General features: G+C 48.1%; 1 protein-coding gene and 2 long non-coding RNA genes across 5 annotated transcripts in view; 2 read left to right on the top strand and 1 right to left on the bottom strand.

Annotated features, from left to right (window-relative positions):
• Nucleotides 1–1,063: 1,063 nt before the first annotated feature.
• Nucleotides 1,064–5,426, bottom strand: LOC125698656 (uncharacterized). 2 transcript variants are annotated; one of them, XR_007379245.1, is made up of 3 exons: nucleotides 5,355–5,426; nucleotides 4,894–4,982; nucleotides 1,064–2,755 (listed from the first exon to the last, which is right to left on the bottom strand). It is a non-coding gene; the product is annotated as an uncharacterized LOC125698656 (long non-coding RNA). The 2 variants fall into 2 exon arrangements; XR_007379244.1 differs by having other exon boundaries at nucleotides 4,894–4,971; nucleotides 5,355–5,422.
• The window catches only part of PHF2 (PHD finger protein 2), an 81,925-nt gene continuing 63,976 nt past the window's right edge, over nucleotides 5,367–23,315 (top strand). The window contains exons 1-2 of one of the 2 annotated variants that reach the window (XM_048957311.1): nucleotides 5,367–5,469; nucleotides 5,823–6,010. In XM_048957311.1, the coding sequence (XP_048813268.1) occupies nucleotides 5,455–5,469; nucleotides 5,823–6,010 (203 nt within the window). In that variant the 5' untranslated portion in view covers nucleotides 5,367–5,454. The remainder of the gene's footprint in view (nucleotides 5,470–5,822; nucleotides 6,011–23,315) is intronic. The other variant, XM_048957312.1, reaches the window with a different exon arrangement.
• LOC125698657 (uncharacterized) lies at nucleotides 9,489–13,420 on the top strand. Its single transcript, XR_007379246.1, has 2 exons — nucleotides 9,489–11,795; nucleotides 12,620–13,420. It is a non-coding gene; the product is annotated as an uncharacterized LOC125698657 (long non-coding RNA).

Here is a 23,315-nt window from a genome sequence, read left to right as displayed (position 1 = left end):
TAGGTTCCCTCCCTCTTCCCAGTGGTGACCGACTTGGGGTGTATCACCCCAGTGCCTTCTTTGGTGGTATGGCTGGGAGTCACTCCACCAGTCTGTCTTCTGCTCACACTCTTTGATGCTCCTAAATCTCTCCACCTCCTCCTTGAGCTCTGCAGGAGGTATCTCAGCCACCCTCCAGTGGCAGCAGCAAACTCAGGCACTCCTTGCAGCCAGAAATCTGAGCAGCCACGTTTCTGGGCAGGCACTCGATCTGGGTCGCCACATTCTTTTTGGAGAGAGCTTTCTGCCTCACAGAGACCATAGCTAGATGTGTTCTCCAGGAGGCAGTCGCTAGGTAAGCCAGTTTCCCAAGTGGGGAGGGATGCTTTGTTCCCCAGCTCACCCTGCCTGCAGGAACTGCCATGCAAACTGACGTGCCACACTCTGTTCACTCCTGGGAGCTCTTCGAGGGTCACTTTTGTAACTGGAGGCTCTGATGCTGCTGCTCCAGGCCCCATCCCCACCACATCTGAGCTGCTGACACATGAAAGGTGATGGTGCCCCATAGCTCCTCACTGACAGGAATTCAGCTGCCCTACTGAGGTGATTCCTTGCTTTGGTGCAGAATGCGGCCACACCAGAGCTGTCTGCCTGCAGAGAAAGGCACCAAGTCTTGGAGCACAGTGTGAAGGATGAATACAGCTCCGTGCCACGCACCCTGTGCACGCAGCTCCTGGGACAGGTCCAAAGAGTGGATGGTTTGTTATTCCTTACACACACCATCCTGTCTATAAGAAGTGAGCCTTGCTATTTCCAGAGTGGAATCCCATACGAATAAAGACAGTGATTATCAGATCTGCCGGCTTCCATGCAGACAGTATTTTCCTGTCCATTCTGAAGGCAGGGCTGTATTGGTGTCAGGGTCCTGTGACAGAGCACTGTGCTGAAGCTGCACCATACTGCTCTACCTGACCCAGCCTATGGCACAGCTCTCCGGAGCAGCTGAGGCCTTTCCTCTCAGCTCCCATTGCCTGACAAGGAGGGAGGGAACTGGCCCCGATGCACTGAGAGCCCACTGCCGGGTCAATCTTCCAGCCATTCTGCCCCAAGCCTGTAGCATTGCCTGGGGTTGTGGCCAAAGTGCAGGACCCAGCACTTGTTCTTACTGGACTTCATCCCATTGGCCCCAACCCAGCAATCCAGTCTGTCCAGGTCGCTCTGTGGGGCTTTCCTGCCCTCAGGCAGATCGGCAGTTCCGCCAACTTGGTGTCATCTGCCAACTTATTGAGGATGCACTCAATCCTCTCATCCAGATCAAACTCCTTCATCCAGATCAATTTATTTAGGTGCTACCTTCTGCTTTACCACACGCTCTCAGCAAATTGAAACAAAGAAAAAACTGACAAACATTCTAAAACTTTCTCTTTGCAAACTTCTGGTTTAGTGGTAACAAACGAGCTCCTTGCTGCCTTCAGGAGCTGTATTAGCTCAGAATGCTCTGCGTTACCGTTCAGGATTAGTTGTGTCATGCTCCTTGTAAGCCCAGGTGAAAGAACTCTGAACTGCAGAAGGAGCTTCAAGTCTTCAACACAGCCCTTCCTTGGGCCATGGTACTGCAATGGATGGAGGCCAAAGGCAGCTCTCACACAGCAGCGTGCTTTGAGTGATAACAGAATAGGAGCCCGACTGCAGTGTCGTGAAATCTTGTTCACAAACGGTTTAAATGCATCGATGGATGTTCTGCATGAGGCTGCACGCTTGCCGTGACACCTGAGCAACTGTGACCAGCATCACTTTCAGAAGGCTTCTGCGTAGTGCCCAACCGTGCTGGCTGCTTCCAGGAGAAGAGAAGCCCGCTGTAGGCAGGCGCTGGGAAGCAGGCAGCAGCTGTGGGTGCAGGAAGGAGGGATGGCTGTGCGGGAGCACCGAGCTGTGTGCTTTCGTCTGCGAGTGCCAAGCAGTGCCGGAGCTCCCGCCGCCCCGCCTGCCTGCAGAGGGCTGCCGAGCACAACCGGGCCTCTACTGAAACGCTTCCCAAATGCTGGGGCGTTCCGTTGTGCGTAACCCAGATGCAGCAAATGACGGCCGCAGCCCGGCTCGGGGCCGGTAACAGGCCTGCTCCCACAGCACGAGACAAAGCGGAGCTGAGCTACGAGGCCTCTCCGTGAGGCTCCATGGGCTGGCATGGTGTGCTCCTGGGCTCTGCGTTCACTTACTCTGTATGAAAGTATCCTCCTGGAGGTTCAGTTTGCTGTGAGGTGTGTGAGGAGCCAGAAGGCATAGCTGGCACGATGCCTCCTGGGCTCCGAACGTCAGGACTGCGTTCAATGCAAACACTGCTCTCACCAAACCGCTCGCTCCTGTCGCTTAGCAAAACGTGGCAGCCATCCTGCTGCTTTACACCCCGCTCCTGCTGCCCTTCCCAGGCTCCCGCTGGCCGTGTCTGGGGGTTCATGCTGGGCAGCGAGGAGGAATCCCTGCTCGCTTCCCGCTGCAGCACAGCAGTACTGGGAAGCAGGGCAGGAGAGGACGGACTGTGAGGGACTTCCCAAACGATTGGAGTTTTATCCTCCAAGAAATGCATCTGAGACTTTAAAATCTTATAAGAGAAACTGGTAAGTTTTTATTGGCCTCTGGTAGGATGGGCGTTTGGGTTTCATGTACCCTGCCAGACTCTGGTGACCTGTGCTGAAGACAGTGTTGTCGTCAGAATGATGCTGATGTCCAATAAAGTTGCTCCCTCGTGTCAAGGTTCTGTGTAACATGAGATTGTGTGCTGAAATGAAGCAAAAGAAGAGCGTTTAAGTGGGAAAGCACAGGTATGGAGTGATAAATGCAATCTGTGTTAACTGTTACGAAGTCCATTCTTTAACTAAATCTTTAAGCTAATTTGCTATATGAAAGGGCCTTTTAACCCAGCCCTCTTTTACAACTTCAATTCTTCCTTCCTTACTTTGGTTCAGAAGCCAAGATAGCACAGTACAGCGTTCTGTGAGATCTAAGCAATCAATGTTTTAAGATGTGGTATCAGATGGGGAACTCTGGAAGAGAGGTATGCAGTCACCACAAGCTCCTCTCTTGCTGAAGCCCAGTGATCCCTGTTGTTTCAAGGTTGGTTTCATGGACAGCTTCTTTGTGAACATTTATTTAAAGAGCAGATATGGTTGAAGGGAAAAAAAAAACAAAAACCAAAAAACTTGATTTACTTCTCTGCACTAGCATGGAAATAACTCTGGGGACAATGTGTCTATAGCTACAGAGCACCATAAGTAAAATAAGCTTATGTAGCACTTGCTGTAGAGGAAATAGATAGGACAAACGCTTCAAAATGATAAGAACATCTGGAAAGCTGAAGAAATGGCAGCCCAGACCGCCACTGCAAGAGCATGTGCCTCTATGAAAATCAGTGAATGCGTTTAAACCTCTCCTGCAAAGCTGAGAGGTTCTAACAGGTGTGGCAGTGAGGAGAGGACAATAAAGCTCACAGCCCATGCAGCAGTTGTCTGGGCCTCGTCTCCTCATCCTGCATTATCATAGACTCATAGGATCATTACGGTTGGAAAAGGTGTCTATGATCATCCAGTCCAACCACCCACCTACCAGCAGCTCACTAGCTCTCTAACCACGTCCCTCAGTGCCACATCTCCATGTTTCTCGAGCACCTCCGGGTGACACAGTCCATTCCAGCACCCAGGTGACACAGCCCATTCCAGCACCCAGGTGACACAGCCCATTCCAGCACCCAGCCACTCTTTCAGCGTTTTTCCTAATATCCAACCTGAACCTCCCCTGGTGCGATGTGAGCCCAAGTTCCACCCTCGACTTCTGCTTTCCGGGTTGAAACACTGAGCAATTAAAATCTCAATAGTTCAATTCAGGCTGAAATGGGGTCTGTTTTTTTTCGCAGGTATATACTTTTGCCGCTCAGCACTGAGGAAAACAGACACTGTGTGTATCTCAAGATGTCGTTCAAAACAACTGAGTCATGATGTAGGCCTATAATCTCAGTCCTGTGTTACCACACCTTGAGCTATGCCAGAAATTCAGTTTCACTGGTAAACACTCGTGGTGGGCCCAGGAATGCCATTCCCTGCACTAGTTCACACGTAGCTCTGCATGAGCACTGCCTGAAAGTCACTTCTGTGGCACAGGAATCCAAGGGGCAAGGCGAGCAGTTTTGACTGTCTCTCTTCAGTCAGCCTAGATAGGTTCTGCCTGTATCAACAGTGGCTTTTTCTCTCTTAGAGCCCAGTGAACCATGCAGCCAAACTTTGGGAAGCCCTCTCTTATTCTTCTGACATTGCTTTATCTGATTTTTTTCCCCCTCCCTCCATCTCTGCTCTGTCTCTTGACACTGCAAAACCTAAAGTTATTTGGGCCCTTGAATTTCCTTTGTCCACTACAGGGTGATTTTGGATTTGGCAGACTGCTGAAAAACCACCAAGAAACGCCCGTTTTTTCTCTTTTTGCTCTAAGACAGATAGATATTATCCTCCCTCTGAAAATGAGATGGATTCAAGACACCAAATCAGTCGTAACTAGCACTTGCACATCAGCTGTGACACTTTGTGACTACTTTACATGGCGTTCTCATACTTGGAAGGGACAAGTGTCAGCAGCTGTTGAAGATGCTCAGGACGTGTGTCCCAGCAGAACACCCTGAAGCATGCCTTCCAAAACCACCCAGAGGGAGGTCTTAGCAAAGGGAGGGAGAGAAGTTCTGCGTTCTCAATCTCAGCTCAAACTCAAGGGTTCCTCTTTTGCCTTCGCCACCACTGCTCACTCATCTAAGAGGAGGAAGCACCGTGGAGTTGGGCTTTTGCAGCTGACAGGAGTAGTGGTGCAGGCGACTCTCGGCACGTACCCCACAGCCCATGGCTCTGGGCTGGTGCTCGCTAGGCGCAGGGCTTTTACCTGCAGCTCCGGGGTAGGAGCCCAGCATGCGACAGCGATGGGGCTGGCCCTGATGGAAGCGGTGGGTGCCTTCCAAACCTACAATATAACTCCAACAAACAAATGACTTTTTTTTTTTTTTTAATAGTAACCAACACGCACTCAGGTTGTGTTCCGAGGCCCTCCACCCCTCCGGGTCGCACTCCCGCTCTCAGCACAGCGCGGTACCCGCAGCCGCGGATTGCTGCGCCTGCCGCGCAGTTCGCGCGCTGCCGGGGCACACAGATGCACACAAACACACTCACATACGCGGAGCAGCGGCTCGCTCAGCGCTCCCTGCGCTCCGTGCCCCGTCCCGCGGCGCTCCCCGCCCCGCCCCGCCGCGCCCAGGCCACTTTCTTTCCCGAGTCCCCGCGGTAGCGAGGCGCAAAACCGCGCGGCCCCCCCGGGCGCGGAGCCCCGCGGCGCGCAGCCCGACTCACCGCGGCTTCCTCCCGGCCGCGCGCTGCCGCCTCGCCTCGCTTCGCCTCCCCCTCCTCCGCCGCCCGCCCCAGCCCCAGCCCCGGCAGAGGAAATATTGCAATGTTGCAAGCTGACGTAAGGACATTACAAGGAAAGGGCTACATTTCGGAGTGTTTATGAAAAGCCTCGGTACTGTACTGTCACCAGGGGGCATGCAATATAATGCATTTCGCCAAACATTTTGAATAATAATCATTTAACAACAACAACAACAAAAAAGCCCCGGTCCGGTCGGCGCTCGCGGAGCCGGAGGAACCATGCAGCCAAACTTTGCGAAGCCCTTTCTTATTTTTCTGACATTGCTCGCTCGCCCTTGAGGAGCCGTAATTGCATTATCTGATTTTTTTTTTTTTCCCCTTCTTTTCTCCCCCCTTCCCCCCCTCCCCGCTCCGTCTCTCGACATCGCAAATTCGCTCGCGTTTCGGAAGGAGCAGCCGCCAAAGCTACCGAGCGGCAGGAGCCGCCGCCAGCCCCGCTCGCCTCTCCGCGAGTCCGGTGTTGTTTTGAAGGGAGCTAACATGGCGACGGTGCCCGTCTATTGCATCTGTAGGCTGCCCTACGACGTAACCCGCTTCATGATTGAATGCGATGCCTGCAAGGACTGGTTTCACGGCAGGTAACACAAAGAGATCGGGCCTTTTCCCCCCTTTCGCCGCGGTCCCCCCCCTCTCGCTCGGTGCCTTTCGCCTCCTTTTCTCTCCAGGGCAGAGCGCGGCGATGGTGCCGTTGGAGCCACCGCCGTGTGCAGTTTTCCAACAGGCCTTTTTGGAGAGGAGGAGGAGGAGCCACTCTGCCCCCGTCTCTCTCTCTCTCTCTCCGCGTTGTATTTTTTTGTTTTGTTTTGTAAATTTTCCTTCGATTCCCCGCACAAAGCCCCCCCCCCCCATCCCCCTTCCTCCCCGGGGCTCCGGTGTCATCGGGCCGGGGGGGGCATTGTGCTTCTTTCCTCGGGGCGGGCGCCGCGGGGTGCGCGGAGCGGAGCGCGGACCGTGCCGCCGGCCGCCTCAGCCCGGCTACGGGGCCGCTCCGCCGGCCGGGAGCGGTCGGGTCGGGCCGCGTCCCGCACCTTCCGCCTCGTCCTCTCGGTTACGGACCCAGGGCGGCGGGCTGAGGGCTCGGGCGGCGTGGAGCCGCGTCCCGGGGAGGCGGCGGGGTTCGGCCGCGCTGTCAGCGCGTTCCACGCCCGCGGCTCCGGGCCGGGCGCGCCTCGCCTCGCCCGCGCGGGGATCTCGGTCCCCGCACCCCCCCCCACACACACACACACAAACCCCGCCGCCGCGCTCCACGGCCCTGTTGGGGCAGCCGGGTGTTTCCCGTCTGACAGGGCTGCCATCGCCGGGCCGGCCCTGCGGCTTAACCCTTGGCGGGGCGACTGGGCGGGGCGCGGAACGGGCGGAGGGGGAAGCGCGGGGCCGCGGCGGCTCCGCAGGGCGAGGGGAAGCCCCTCCGTGCCGGGAGCCGCGGGGGCGGGCGGGGCGGGAGAGCGCCGGCCCTGAGGCGGGGCGGCGGCGGCGGCGGCCGTGCGGGGAAGCCCCGGCAGCAGCGAGCCCGCCCCGCGCGGTACGGCCCCCGCCTCACGGGGAGGGAAGGAGGGAAGGAAGGAAGGAAGGAGGGGCTCCCTGCGGCTCCCGGCGCTGCCCCCCGCCCCGCCGCCGCCGGGGGAGACGAAGGGGGGACGCGGGAGAGTTTGTTTAGGGCGGACAAAGGCGGACTTCGGCCCTCGATTCATTTCGCCCTGAAGCTTTGTCATGGAAAGCGAGCGCGGGCGGCTGCCGTGCGGGAGACAATGGCAGAGCGGGCGTACTTGAGTTAATGCTGTGTGGAACTGAACTTCGGGAGCGTTGGAGCGTTTGGGGTTGTTGGGGTTTTTTTCCTTCTTTTTTTTTTTTTCCTTCCTCCTCTGCGAGAGACGGGGAAGTTGGTTAAGGACGCGGGGAAGGAGCGCCAAGCGTGGCTGTGCGATGTGTGCTGGAAGCGATGCTGGCTGTACCCGAGCAGGACAGCGCCGCGACTGCATCTCCCGCGTGTCCGAGGGGAGGTGCCGGGCTCTGTGTCAGGGGAGCTGACCGACGGAGGGGGCACAGGGCCTTTGCTCAGCCCCAAAGTAGCGCCCCAGAGGTGGGTTTCATAGTGAGCAAAACTGAGGAGACCGCACTCCGAGGGAACCTCAGATAACCGTGTTGGAGAAAGGAGGTGGCTGATGGAGTAAGGAACCACCTGTATCTGTCCCTGTTTGATTTGCTCGATGTTGTATGAGACAATAAATCATCAGCTGTGAAAAATATACACCGGGATTTGGTCGTGGAGAGTTGTCCTGTCTCGTTCCTAGGTGCTCAAAGCACTGTTGGTGTTAATGCCTGTATAGTTGCTGCACTGCAACAAAAGTGACCGAGCATGCAAAGCTCTGCACTCTTAAAGAGGCTTGCCCATTTAGAAACGATTTCTTTCTCTTTTCAACATACACAGAGCACATTTCAGAAAAAAAAATGCCATTCCTGTCTCGGTTCTGTAGAAGCAGATCAGGGGTTTTCATGCTTCCTCCCTGACCGTAGCTTCCAGATATTTCAGTACATGTTTTTCCAGGTTCTGTTCACGTGTCAGGTGTGGTCCCCTAATGCTGGGTAACATCTTTGTGGCACTTCAACGAATCTGACGGTAAACTCGTATTACTAAAATATTAAAAGTAAGTTAAACTTGCTCAGTGCCATTTAGAAGCTGGAAGCAGAGCTGAGCCATCACCACATGACTGACAAGCGCTTCCCAGCCTGATGCTGATGTGCCATCGACTGTGGTTGGAAGCGACCGCTCTGCGATGTGTCCTGAAGGAGGGCTGGGAGGGACGAGCCGGGCTCTCGGGGCATTCAGGTCTCACTCATCATGGGAACTTCTGTGATCTGCAGACAGGATTTCTCATGTGAAGCAGCATTAGAACTTTCTTTATAGATCCCCACTTAATCCTCACATGCTTCCGAGCGGTTGCCCACTGCTGTATCTGAACTTTTGTGCGGCAGGAGAAAGTGCTATATCAGAGGCTTCCCTCCTTTTTCTGGTCACTGCTCTGGAGCTAGGCCTGCATGCAGCAGAGTCACTGCAATAGCATATTGGGTCGAATTGATGTACGTGGCAGGTAGGTTTTTTCTGCTGGACAAAGGCGTCCGTATTGGTTTTGTGCACGGGGTGTTGCTGAGCTCTAAGAAGAAAGGTCATCATTGGCTCTGTTCCTTTCTCTGCAAAGCTTTCAGAGGCCTTTTGTTACAGCTCCATATGTTACCCATCATCAGGGCCCCCAGCCGCTGTTTATGAGGCGTACTGAACTGTGCAGCCACCGGCGTGTTCGCAGAGCACTGCTTTGTGCCTTCTTATTAAACCGACTTTCAGTCATCTCTGTGCTTCCAGCCCTGGAGAGGACAGGGACGGTCTTAGAGACAAAAGGAAAAGAAATGCCTCTGTGGACAGCAGAGCGGGGCTGTTGGACACCACTGTTTGTAAGGACAGAACCTTTGCCACAGAGATTCGTAGAGCTGGGATGCTTTGAGATCCTGATTCTCGTGCTCCTCAGGAGTTGTGCTGGTCCTGCTGTTGCCTTTCCTCCGCTGCACCTAAGCTGGCAGGACAGTTCTGTAGCACAGCACTCCCAGGTTGCCCTGTTGCAGTTACCATGCTGGATTCCTCAACTTTCATGAGACTGAAAAGTGGGAACCCAAGGAAGGTGCCACCAAGGTCACATGGAAATCCTACAGCCTGTATGTACACAATGGCCTCTGGTAGCTGTGGTCACTGAATTGACATGGCAGAATCATTTGTCAGAGCATGCCTTGTGAGCAGCACCACCTTGTCTGCTTCTGGATGGTGGTGGTGGTTAGCATCTATGAAGCTGCATAGGGTTTAGGAGCTGCCCCTTTCAGAGATACCCTCTTTCCCTGTGCATCATTGCTGCAGCTGGGAGCAGCTGTGCTAGTTTTGCTGACAGTCTGTGGATGCAAAATCTTAACAGGTGGATGTAGTTACACTTAATAGCAGGCTTCCAACTACTCAGGTCACCTGTGACTGGAGTTTGCAGAACTCAAGGCAAGGTGAGTCCTTTTGCTCAAGTTTGTTCCACTAGAAATCTGTTCTGGGTTATTCTTTCACGTAGGTGGAAGGAGGTGAACCATTTATTTCTCTGAAATGGTTGTTTTGTTACCGGTACTTATAATACCTGTATCTGCTCTTTTTGATGTAGGAGGATCATACAATATTTAAATAAAATGACCCAGAGAAGATTCAGGTTGGATGTTAGGCAAAATTTCTTCTCCAAAGAGTGGTCAGGCTCTGGAAAGGGCTGCCCAGGGAGGTGGTGGAGGAGTTAAAGGAACGTTCAGATGTTGTGCCGAGAGGCGTGCTTTAGTTGGGGAAATAGTGGTGGTAGGTGGAGAGTTGGACTGGATGATCTTGAAGGCCTTTTCCAACCTTAATAATTCTATGACTTTATTTTCATATTTATTTTCCTGTATTTAAACTTGCAAACTTATAGCCATTGTTATAGCTGCAGTGATATCTTAGTGCTATTATAAAATGTTTAGCTAACTAGAAGTTGCTATTCCAATTCCTATAGCAACATAGGGTTAGGATGATTTTTAGCTGTAGAATCTTGATGCACGAAATGAACTCCATCTGGATTAAGAAATACACTTGTTATTACATTGCAAAACTGAAAACTGCGTATGGGGAAGATGCAGCTCTTCTACTGGAACATTCAGCCTTGTCTTTTTCTTAAAATAGGTCTGTCTTTGCCTGGCAGTGTCTGGGTCCTCTCTTTTACATGGCTGCATCACCAGCTGTGGTCGAATCTGAACATAAATATACTTAAAGATGGGATAATCCTAACTTTTAGGTGATCCTAGAAGTACCATTCGGTTTCCCAAAGTACTGTCACAATGGAGGGAGTTACTGAGGTTAATTGTCGATTGTGCAGAGAAGATTGTGTTTCATACTGAGAGTTCAGATAGGACAAGGAAGTAAATTATTAGTTTAGTGTTATTTCAGGTTTTCCTGAAGAGTTTGTCAACTTTACAGTCTGCTGGAGACCAGAGCAGGCATTGTGAAGAAGCTGGATGAACACCAACCCTGGAATGTGGTTCCTTATGGATGATCCATTCCAGGAAAAAAAAAGAAAAAGTTTGTTGCAAAGTGTTTTTATGGACCCCATAGACCATGCTGATTGTTCTGGATGAACTGTCCATGCAGCCACTGTAGTGAGGTTTGTTTCCCTTAGAAAAAAGCCAAGAAAAAGATTTTTTTTTTGTATTTATATATATATGAGTTGTGAGTATGGAATGTGAAGTTTTGAACTCATGATAAAATGAGTATATATAAATGAACGAGTGCTCCCCAGCAGCACAGGCCTTTGGCTGGGCTGTGCTGAGCTCAGGCCAGCAGAAGCAGGGCTGCACCCTCCGCAGGTGCTGTGCTGTTACCAGGAAAGTGAAAGCGATGTTGTTTCTCAGGCAACAAAAGATCAGTTCTGCGAGAAAACTGGGGCTTGATTAACCAACCCGCCGCGCTTTCCTTATTGCTAAATAGCTCTGTAATGAAGGGAATGGATAAAAATATCTTGAAAAAGTGATTGCGGCGGTATAGCTACGAATGGAGGAAAAAATGGCGAGGAGAAAATATGTTCCAGATGCGTTATAGGCCTCTCTAGACCCAATTGTTGTTAATATTACCGTAGCATATTTTCCCCTTTCCAATCAACGTGCTTTTTCCAGTGGATGCAGCCTCCTGTTGTTTGGGTGCCTGCAGTTACAGGTGCCCGGCTGCGTCCTGCAGGCCGGCTGCCTGCGGTGGCCCTGCAGCTCAGGAGGAAGGCTCCAGAAGAGCGACGTGGCTCCTTGTTGTGCTCGCAGGGGTAAGATTCAGGAAGCAGGGTTAGCCGAGGATGTGTTCCCTTCAGTTCTCTGATAGCGTATCCACAGCGAAAACTAATGGCGTTTTTACAGCCTGGTTAGCTGTGCTGTGTACGGCCGCACAGGCTGCAGCCTGGGTACGGTTTGTACAGCTGTGTGATTGCACAAGGGCTGAGCAAACACTCGGTGCCTGGAGCAGTGCAAAGCTGGCTTCGCTCTGCCCTCGTGGGTTTGCGTTACGTTGTTGGGCTGCAGCGTTGGCGGGACGGCTGTGATTCGTGCCCATGCCGAGCAGTGCGCTGTGCTTTCACTTTCACAAGCAAGGCACCTTTCTTCCTGCTCTAAGCTTCATTAACAAAACTTCGTAGCTCTCACAGGCATTCCACTTCTGTCACGGCAAATGTAAAACCCGACGAGTAGTATTGCATTTTTGTTACAGCGTACTTCCAGTGAACAAAACTCATCGTCTGCATGGCACTGACCTTCTGGTTGGTAGGGCTGGTTGCCCTGCTTGCCGTAAGTTCTGTATATAAAATAGCTAGTGCTTTCCCAGGGCGTTTCATTAAGCAGGGCTGTGATATGTGATAGAGGCGCTGGGGTCTCGCTTTGGGGTGGTGCAGTGAGCAAACTCTGGAGCGAGCTGGATTTCTCACAGTAGCCATTTTCTCTGCTCAGCCCGCGGCAGGGAGCACAGCCATGTGTGTCTGTGTATTAGAAACTCCTAGACTTGCTGAGTGATATAAATAATAATTCCTTTCCAGGTTTTTATTTGAAAACAATAAGGCTGTGCATGAGCTATTTTAGGGCATCGTGCACCATCTATTTTGAGATGTGATCTTGCTGCTCATTGCATCCAAATACCTTTCAGATAGAGTATATAGAAATAATAAGGTTTTCAGCAGATTTCTTGTATTCTTTGATTCTCCTCTGTTAATTGCTATGTTGTGTAAATTATGTATCATCTTACTTGCAAGATATATAAAAAATATTGCAGACATGAAACGACACCAGCCATAGAGCAGTGAGTATTGTACTTTAAAACAAGACTTCCTAAACTGCTAGTCCAGTGCAATCTGAATATGCAAATGTACTCAGTATTTTTTCCAGATACGCTAATTAATACATAGGATTTATAATGCAGTTGCTGCTGCACCTGTCTTTTTGATGGTATTGTCATAATAACGGGAGATGCAGTTTAGGTTTATCCTCCACATAATGGCCAAGTAGCTCTTGACAGAAAGTCACAGAGAGATGAGTGGTGGTGTCCGTGCTCACTGAGGATGCAATCTGGTCGAACTGCAAGAGTTCCCACTTGTTCTGCTATTTTGTTTTCTCCATAGCTGGAATTCCAGCCGGGGAGTGCATCCAGCACGCGAGGAGGTAATTTCCTCGTGGTCTCAGAGAGTGAAACCCCCTTCTTGCTGAGCTTCTGCAGGCATCTGATGGGGTTGGTGTCAGAGGCTGAAGAGAGGAAGGATGCCTGCCGTGGGGAAGGGGAGTTGCCCTGCTCACCGCCTCCAGGGCAGATCGCTGGGAGGGATCACCTCCTGCTGCAGCTTAGCGATGGGCCCACAGTCCTGCGCGGAGAACAGAGGCTTTCACTGTCAGCTCCATATGCTCACGCAGCTGTGTAGTTCTCTAACATGAGCACATCCAGCGCTTTTATCCACTATTAGCAGGTAATCGAGTCAGGCACAAAGTTAAGCAGGAATATATTCTGTCATGAAAAAGGACCACAGAATTTTGAAAATGAAAAGTGCTTCTGCATTTTGTATTTTCCATTATTCATCTGATCTCTGAGAGCAGTTGCAGCTACACTTGCCCTTTTGTTTTTAATGAGTTGCCTATGGATTCCATTTCATGTTCCTCCTGTATATACAGTACATTTGCTCTCAGGGAGAACATTTTTCCTGAAAGTTTTCATCTGGCACAGAAGTGGGGAAGAAAGTGAAATATTTGAGCTAAAGATCATTAGTTGTGATTTCTTCTTCAGCCTCCTTTCTGTGCCCTTAACATCTCAGTGGTAAAGAGCAGAAACGTGAAAATTGGCAGGAATGATGTTCCTATCTCATATGTGCCATTCACCAGTCTGAAAAGGCTGGCTGAGATATAGGCAAATTATAGTGATTTTTTTTTTTTTTAATCTACTTGATACATAATCATTACTAAAAAATAATAATGCTCATAATCTTCCTGTGTTCCTTTGGCTCGATGACACTGTGCACTGTGTTTGGACAATGGGATGAAGTCTTTGGCTTTCATGGGGTTTGCACATGTAGTATGTGTGATTATAGTATGCATTTATGATTGTTCATGTGTATAAAAATACACTTATTAAACGTGGGCCATGTGGTTATGATTTAGCCTTTCAGCTCAGATCTTTATTATGAGTAACTTGGTGTAGATCAGTGTCTCATTGTAAATTTCTAGCAACAGGTACTTCAAAGTCTTCAGCATTCCAATCCGGATAGAAACGAATGCAAACGTTTTTCATTACCTTCTTGGATGAGCACAGAATAACATGAGAACACATGAAAGAGCCACTGATTGTTTTTCAGGAATACAACCAAATGACCAGAGCTACAGCAAAGTTTAATGCCCTGTATTGAGCGTCTCCCCGGGGTCCATGGATCAGGCAGGAGGCTGAAGTGAAAGGGTTCAGCCTTCAGCTGTTGTGTGGCCTGGGTGTGTGCAATGGAAGTGTCTCCTGGGTCACAGCTCTGTCCATCTGTGATGGAGAGAATAGCAAACTTGCAGGGCTGTTAAGTACTTTTTCCACCGTCACCTTAGAAATGTAAGTCACAGAAGCACCATCAAAAGCAGCCAGGCTCAAGAATGACCAAGAACCTTTATGCTGCTTCCCCACTGTGTGTAATCTAGCTAGAAAAGAAGTCCATAGGCAATCTCTCAGCAATCTCCGTTCATTCATGTCTGCTTTTTGTGTATGAAACAGTAATGCTTGTACTCTATTTTAGTTGCTGGGTAGGGGTTGCTCACTCTAAAGACTTGCCTGATTTCTGGTCTGGATACACGACCTCTCGGTTAAGCTTTAACATTGAAAGTCGTACAGATGGCAGAGAGTGCTGGAGAATATCTGAGAAAGATTGCAATGCCATTTCCTGCAATGGAGTGCAGGACTTCTGCATGGATGGATGAGGTGATCTTGAAATGCTTAGACTGGTTCTTAGAAGACCCTTTAGATTCACAGACGTTAATGCTGCTAGACGGTGTTCTGAACACTTACGTATTCTTATCAAGAAACCTCACCTGTCTAATGATGAGGAAAAGCCAACAAATTCATTAATGAGCTGTTCTAGTGACTTATTGTTTCAGTTCTGACCAAAAAAGTTATGGGATTTCCATTCTGTTCGCTTAGTTTCTGTTTCTACATGCGATATCTTATTATTTTGTGTGTTGAGCCCTCTTTCTCGGTCAGCCCTTTTCATCAACACGTTGATGTCCTCCTGCTAAGAGTCACCGTGCTTCTTTAATCAGAAGATACATCTGTTCTTCTGAGTTTGGCTGAGAAAGTTGTTGAGCATTTATTGTAGAAATAGTTGCTTCATTTGGAGAGTAATTCTCTGGGTTTTCAAAGAATTAAGAGAAAGAATGCATTTAACTTCTGCAGAATCTCTTTGTCAGATGTTCCATGCCTTCTGCACCAACTTTGTCTTCACATTGTACTTAGAATACTATAAACTGTGTCAGAAGTGGTACTGATGGTTGTTGGTTTTTACATCCGCAGCTGCATTTCATCCTATGATGTTAGTTATAGTCTCCTGTAGTTTTACTCTCACTTTATTATTATTATTATTGAAAGCTATCCTGGATTACTAATCATAGAATGGCCTGGGTTGAAAAGGACCATAATGATCATCTGGTGTCGACCCCCCTGCTGTGGGTAGGGCTGCCAACCACTAGACCAGGCTGCCCGGAGCCACATCCAGCCTGGTTTTGAATGCCTCCAGGGCATCCTAATGACACAGAAATTTTCATTGAAATGTGCCCTTTCCTTGTATAGTAGCTGTAGATAAGGCCTACAAGATCTTGTGGACTGAGTAATAAAAGCTGAGCACTATGCAGGGGAAAGGCTCAGTGTTGACAAAGCTGGTAACAAGGATTCAGGTAATGACATGCCACCCTTTGGATGAGTATTGAACCAATTACCCAGCATCGTGCTGGAGGAGCTGCCCTGCTGGAAGAGGTGTCCTCAGCGCTAAGCAGGCAGCTCTGCTCTGACCACATGCAGTCATTGGAGGGCTGTATGGTGACTTGGTATGATGTTCATTCCATGAACAGCACTTTCACCCATTGCTGCAACGCAATTGATCTTCTAGCTGGAATGTGCAGTGAAATCATAGAGTCACAGAACTGTTTGATTGGAAGGGGCTGCTAATGGCCATCTGGTCCAACTGCTCTGCACTGAGCAGGGACACCCACAGCTCCGTGAGTGCTCAGAGCGTGCAGCCTGACCTTGGTGTCTGCAGGAATGGGACACCACTGTGCCTGCCCTGCACTAATGTGCTGCAGCTATCTCTGTGCCTGGGAGAACTGCAGAGCACAAAGACAGCCTGGATTTAAAGTTGCTGTGTAAGCTATGAGAGTCAGAACTGTGCACTAAGTATGTTGGCAGTTTGAAGACATTTATATTTTCAGACACACTGGTTAAACATGGGTATTAAGGCAGAGGAAACGGAGATGGAGCTGCAAGATTTTTTTCCCTGGCTTTGCTCCTCGTTTCCTTCTGAGTTTCTGTCCATCAGCTGACGTGGCTGGGGTTTGGATTAACTCTCACACGTGTGGTATGGAGTGTATAGGTAACAAGCTGATAGCAAACTGGCAATAATACTGATCAATCTTACCTATGGGATGCAGTAACTTGTAATTAGAACATAGCAAGTGGTTTGAACTCTTTGGGTAAAATATCCCTTGTACTCCTCATAAATATTTTAAATATAAAATTGACAAAGTGAAGAAAATGAATAGCTTATAATTGCAAGAGAAAAGGAATAAGAGTTCTCCTGGCAGCTGCGGTCAGAACAGGGCCAGGAGTTTGTTAGGAAGGTGGGATAAAAGCACGGTGTTTGCTGAATGCCATCCTTAGTGCTAGCCAGGTTGCTTCTGACCCCAAATTGTGCAGCCACTGCTGCAGCGTTCTCTTTGCTCTCCTTCTGCCAGGCACACTCATAGCAAGTGTCTGCAGATGATCCTTGTAACATCGTGCCCTGGTGGAAGCCTGGCAAACCTGTAATTGCATGGCCTCTTTCCCTGCTATCTAGTATGTTAAGAAAAGTGTTTCTTTAAGGCAGAGCATGTATCCTGGGCATGCTGTGCGGCTTGCAGCTTGGCAGTGACATGGCACAGCAGAGGAATAACGAACTGCTGCCACTGTGTGTGTGTGTGTGTGTCAGAGCACTGCGCTCCTGGTATACGTGCTGTTTGAGTCAACAAATCTGCATACAGCTTACAGTTTCTAGAATGCTTCTCTTAGAAGCTTGGGGAGTGTCATTTGATCACTGTCTTTTTTTTTTTTTTTTTTTTTTTTTTAAATTTCATTTTCAATTTAATTTTATTTTCAGTTTCACTTTTTCTCAGCGGAAATTACCTGCTTTCACTTCGTAAATAGCTCAGTGGTTTCTTACCAGCTCGACTTTACTCTGGCTCACTGCAACAGAGAGAAAAGTACGTGAGCACATCCTCAGGTGATGTGCAGTGATCACGTTCTTTTGCTTTTTGGGCTGAATGTGGTGCATTGCCTTTGTTGAGTGCTGTGGGTATAGATAGATGCTTGTTTCAGATTCACTTTTGATGTTTGCAAGCTATGTCACCTGAGGAGTAGATAGGCAAACTGGTGCCGTTAGGGTGGCTGCAATATCCAGCAGAAGCCATGTGCAGAACAGCTTTGAGGACATGGTGTAAATCCCCACGTTGCACTGAGTTTATCACTGGTGTGTTCCATTCACGAATGAGGGCAGCTCCTAACGTGCCTCAGCCACCTGCAGCACTGGGAGCAGGAGCTGCGTGCGCCGTGCTGGCAGTGCCCAGGAGTGCTCTGTGAGGTCAGGCTCTGGCTGCTTGGCCCAGCTCCTTGCTGCTATTGCACAGAGCAGCCTCCCACTGCGGGAGTGCTGTGATTTGCAAAGGGAAGGGGAGGGAGTGTGGCAGAAGGAGCAGCCCAGAGATACAAATAAAGCCACTACACTGTGTGTGTGTACAACTAATCTGCGAGATAGCCACCAACTGCTCCCTGACCCTCCAACTACTTAACTCTGATATACAATTTATATCACTTTTTGTACTACTGCTACAGTTTTTTTTCCATTTAAAAAATATATTACTGTTGCTGAAATTAAATTAATTCGGCGCTGTTGGAAAATTACTCAAAGGGCTGTAATAAGCAGTAATTGTAATTATTTCTGTATCTGCATCAAAAACAAAGGACAGCTGGAAATGCCAATTCAGCATATTGTGTGTAATCAGAGATGCTGGATGGAAAGATCCCTGAGTCCAACCATCAGTCCATGCCTGTGACCACTCTAGATCCATGTCCCTCAGTGCCACATGTCCACAGGTCTTGAACACCTCCAGGGATGATGACTCCAGTAGCTCCCTGGGCAGCCCATTCCAGTGCCTGACCACTCTCTTGGAGAAGTCTCTCCTAATGCCCAACTTGGACCTCCCAGGCACAAAGTGAGGCCATTCCCTCTCATCCTGTCACTGTTACGTGGGAAATGTCTCTGCTTGCTTCTACCAAGAGCAGAAGCCCTTGGAGGCAGGAGGAAGAGGAGATGTGTATTACCTGGGCCTGTGGCAGCAGGGACATTTTCCCTGATATGACAGAGCTGATACAATCGCTGTTCTGAGTATGTTTTTTTTCCTGCATTTTCATGGAGAGCTGAATCATGTTATACCAAAAAGCTGATTCAAGCAAGTATGGTTTGTGGAGTGTGCTTCTGAACAGCACTCACACCGAATTTGGTGGGGTTGTGCTCTCAGAGTCCATCTGACTGCTGCTGGTCACAATCTGAAGCTGTCTGCTGCTTCTTTCATTTCGTTCTTTCTCAATTCTGTGTTTCGTTGCACTCTTGGAACTAAGAAATTCTTCCCAAAGCAGAACCATTTATTTTAAATGCAAAACACGGCCAACATCAGGCGCGGTTCAGCTGTGCTGGCCAGTTTGTGTTCCCACGGAAGTCGGTGGCAAAATGCCTGCTGATGGGAGAGCAGCTCCGTCCTGCCTCCTGCTTGTGCCACAAACCTCCAAGGGAACAGAAATAGAGAAATTTAAACATGAGCGGCTGCTGTATGCACAGATGTCCATGTCTGGTTCCCACAGAGATTACTGAGAGCGGAACATATCCTCAGAAGAGCAGAATTTAACTCATGGGGACTTTCCTACTCACAAATGTGGCAGTGCTCTGCAAAGGCTCCCTAAAAGCTGGAGTATTTCTCAGAGCCTTTGTTGAAAACCTTGGCGTTCTGCAGCTTTTTGGGTCGCTGCTGTGCGTAAACTCCCCAGAGTTCTGTGAATTTGGTACGACTGAGGGAGGTAGGCGTGATAGGTGGCTTAATGCTCACTATGTGTGCTTGTGCCTGGACGTGCTTTTATCAAGGGTGGGTGTGCGCACACAGGAAGGCTGCTGTGCAGCCAAACCATCCTGCAATGAATATCCAAGGGGAAAGGCAGCCTGCGTGCAGCAGCAGCTTTCACTCTTTGGTAAAGTTTTCCCTTTCAAGAAGAAGAGAAGCAGAGCTCGCATTTTGTGCTCATAAGCCACAAGCTGGGAAACAATATTAACACTCTATGCTAGGTTTGTAAACTGACCTAAAAACTGGCTGGAGAGAAAATGTGTTGTTTCCCATAGAACAGCTTAAGTAGCTTTGCAAATGAATGCCATTGGTAACAGTTCTTACTACATACGAGTTCCAGTAAGTGTAGCATTTTGATACATGCAATATAACTTTTAAATGATAGTTTTAAAGCATAACGTGAAACAGAGCGTTAATTTTGCCAAGGAACATGTATGGGAATGAAAACAGTGTTTCACCTAAGGCTTTGCAGAGACGTAACTGGAGTTCAGTATCGCCCGCTAAGCATTGTAGACTGAAGGAACCAGGACTGCAGGTGTATGAACAATTCGGCATGTTTATGGAGATGTTTAATCCGTGTCTCAAAATGTAACATCATTACGTTTTTTACAGTTCTTTGGTAATTGGAAATCCGCTTCATAAATTGCATGCAGTAAATGTCAATTTGCAGACAGTGGAATCAGTTGAAGCAAGCAGCAATTTGCAGCAGCGTAACGCAGCGCACACAACAGTGTGCAATCTCAAGGCCGTCATTCAGTTGCTAATGACAGTGAGTGTTGCTGCAGAGCTCAGGTCCTGTTACTTGTTCTGCTCCTCTGCAGCTCAAAATAATGCAGTAATAAGAAATCTTCAGTGGTTCCCATGTTAGTTTGGAACAAATCAGTTGCGTAAAGGTGAAGTTAGCAGGCCTTAGCACACTGGGAGTAATTTGAAAATTGACTAAAATTTGGTGGTGACTGACATGTTCCTTACATGAAAGTAAATTTGAAAAGAAATTAGTATCACCTTTATTTTCCACTGGAATCATATGAAATTTGAGGGAATGGTTTTAGGCGTGTTACTTGGGATGCTACTGCTTAAATTTGATTTCAGATTTGCTTTATAACCTTTGAAATGTTTTGTGCCTTTAAGAGACATAAATCCACGTAAAAGATGAGTAGGACAGGCATCTTAAATATGTGTAGTTCTGCTGCCAGAATAAGACCAGCCGCTTTTGAGCTTGTCTTTAGCTTCCCATGGGGGTAACCAGCCAACAAAGCACTGGTGGCAGTGGGATGTGATGGGCAGATGGGGCTGCTGCTGTGTGTTCCCCAGAAATCCAGCTGCTTCCTTATTCCAGTTAAAACACCTGGGTAAATCAAGTTCTGATACTGTTTATGAATTCTTCCTTCCACAAATTCAAAGGAATTTTTGGTATGCCAAGTGTCTTGCCCAGAACCATGAAGCTTCTGATCTGCAGCTGCTTTTGGTTTGCTTTGGTTTAAGCTTTACTTTGGCCAAACCTACCTTACAGACAACATCTTCCTTTGGAAGTTTGTTTAAATGTCAGCTGGACTTGATATGTGTGACTTTAGAAAGTGTTAGGTATTGCTTTGCTTTGCTTCTGAACAGCTACAAGACCAGAAATCACTTCTGACTTTTGGTGAGACCACTGCATGCCAACCAGCTGTGTAAATCCCGCTGCACGTGCTCCTGGCTTAAAATGGCCATGAAACTCTTTTCCCTCAGCAGAAGATGGGAATCCCAATTGCTTCAGCCACGTCTGCAGTGCTGCTCACATGAGAAGCGCCAGCTCAGCTCGGTGGCAGGGGAGCAATGCTGGGTGGTGCTGAGTCAGCCTCTGAGATTTCAGCCCAAAGCAGAGCTGAAAAGAACAGCTTTGTGAAGTACAATGTAAGGATGATTTATAGCAAATTAATTCTCTAGGAATTGCTTATCGAATCCCTGAGAGCTTGCACTGTTGCAGTGCCTAACAGGCGACTGTTTTTGTCAAAGCAACGCCTTTGGATGAGTTACTCTTCTGAAAGCAGTAATGAGTAATTTACTGGGACACATGCTAATAAGTTAAGTAGACATGTGCTCTAAAATTGCTGATAAACAACGATAAACACAAATTAATGCAGTGCACAGAAGGAATTTATGCAACAGCAGTGCTGTGGGCCCTGTTTCCATAAATAGAGATTCTGTTGAAGTTGGGAGGGAGAAAAGGGGCTTTAAGACCCAGCCCTGTGTTCAGTGTGGTTCTTATTGAGTGCGTGTGTAGATTTGACTGGCTTTGCACAGCGTGTCACATTTACTGTCAGTTGAGTACCACCAGTAGATCCATCATTAGTTAGGACTCTTTTTTTTTTTTAGGGTTTTTGGTTTTTTTTTCAGTGTAGTATTTGTTTATGTTTTTTACCTATGCTTGTGAGGGAGAAAAATCCTGTTTTCTACTACTTATAGAACACATAGCTGTTGGGAAAGAGCTTGTTTTGCTTTCACCTGTTGTCATATTATGCTGAGCCTCATGTTTCTCTCTGTAAATCAAAGCATCGCCAACCTATTATGTCATACGACTTAATAGAAGTTAAATCAATGCCTTTGCAGACCAAGAAGAGACCAGTAGTACCAGTTAGTCAATGAAGTGTGCACATTCACAGCTGAATTTCATCAGGTGGAGCAGGTCCTTATGACTCATGGTGGACATAAAGGGCACCGCTACATTCCATGTCAGCCCAGTGATTTGTCTTAATGTCTGAACTAAGGAAACCTGTATATCTTACAGCTCTGAATAAACAGTTGTGACCACCGTGTTTTCTTTCTGAAAGTGCAGTTTTGCTTTGTTTTCTCTACTGCATATAGTATCTATCAGACTGAGGTATTTGTCCTATCTCCATATCAAGGAGAAAATGTACCACCTCCATGGTGAGTGTCTTCAGCAATGAGGCAATGAAGAGCAATGGGTGGGCAGAACGGTTTCATACTGCTGAACTAGTTAATAACTTTTGAGACGAGTCTGCCATACCTGCAAGGAATTGTATGTGAAAGATGTACAGAGAGCAGCACAGGTGTCTGTGTGTGCATATGAAGCCAATTTACCATCTTGGAATGGAAATAAAACGTGATCAATCCGTAATTAAATCATTTGAAATTGGATATGAATCTTCAGAAGAAAACATTTTTGAAATGCTGAAAGCTAATGAAGTTCAGATACGAGAGCAAGTTACGCGACTGAACAACAGAAAGAGTCAAGAGTGATTTGGGGGTTTCTGTTAATAATTGGTGCAAAATGACATCCTTAACTAGCACTGTTGACAGCTTGAATATAATAGGTTCTTCATAAATAGGAAAGTGAAAAACATTCCTTTTCCCTCTTCCCTCCTTGGTATACCATTGGTTCATCGTTGGATTTTCCCATGTGGGCATTGCAGTTGGCTCAGATCGTTTGCCATGCAAAATAGAGCATGAAAAACAGTAATGTCAATGTGCTATCAGGAATGCTGTGTAGAAAGAATGCAAAAGTGTGCGAATGAATGGAAATGAGAAGCCAGCAAAATGCTGCTGTGTAGTTCCAGTGAGATCTTAGCATAATGACACCTATGCAAGTTATGTTTGTTACCTTAGATTTAGAACTGAATGATATAAATGGAGATGCAATTACAGCAAATCTAACACAAGCAGTAGTAGAAATGTTATTTCTGTACACTTTGGTACAGCGGTTGTTGTACAAACTCAGCGATGTGGCCTGGGGCTTTGCTGCTGTTTGGTTTATTTGTAACATGTTTGCGTGCATTTATCAGTACTTTAGTCATGTTTGTTTATCGCACATCTCCAGTGTGTTCTTTCAGTCCACAGGCTTTGCATGTGGTGTGCAGATAAGTGGATTCTTGATTTGATAGGTAGATGCTAGAATGGATATGGCAAGCTTTGCATTCCTGGAACAGTGGAGCTCTGCAAATGACGGCGCACAACAGCTGCTGGAGAAAGGAGCAGTTGCCCGTTCATTTGAAGAGCGGCTGACCTGGTGGTGTGCTTGGCAAAGAGGAGCTGTATTGGTGCACAGTCGCTTGTGCAAACGGCGCTCTGAGTTCTGAAAAGAAGTATTTTCTGGGTGTCTTCTTCAGTCAGAGGGCAGAGCAGCTATGGCAGCCATCAGTTGTTTTATTTTCATGCACATGTGTAGCCCCAGCAACTGAAGTACTAAGACTGAGACTTGATGGAACTTTCATGTAGATATTAAATTCAGAAAGCTAAATGCCAGTCTAACTTCAGCAGCAAAAGTTACTCATGCATTTCTCTCTATGGATGAGCTCTCTGGCTGGTGTACGGGGTTTTATAGTCAGGTGTCATTTAATCTGTGGGCCACGTTTCGGTAAGCTTAACATCTAATTCCAACCAATTATTTGTAACTCCACATTTCTTAATGTAAAAATGCATGTAAATGCAGGTTTGTTCTATGCAGTT

This window comes from Lagopus muta, chromosome 11 (genome assembly GCF_023343835.1).
Source record: "Lagopus muta isolate bLagMut1 chromosome 11, bLagMut1 primary, whole genome shotgun sequence".
Classification (NCBI taxonomy): Eukaryota; Metazoa; Chordata; class Aves; order Galliformes; family Phasianidae; genus Lagopus; species Lagopus muta.
The sequence above is the reverse complement of the archived record's forward strand: the minus strand, read 5'-3'. Positions and strand labels throughout refer to the sequence as shown.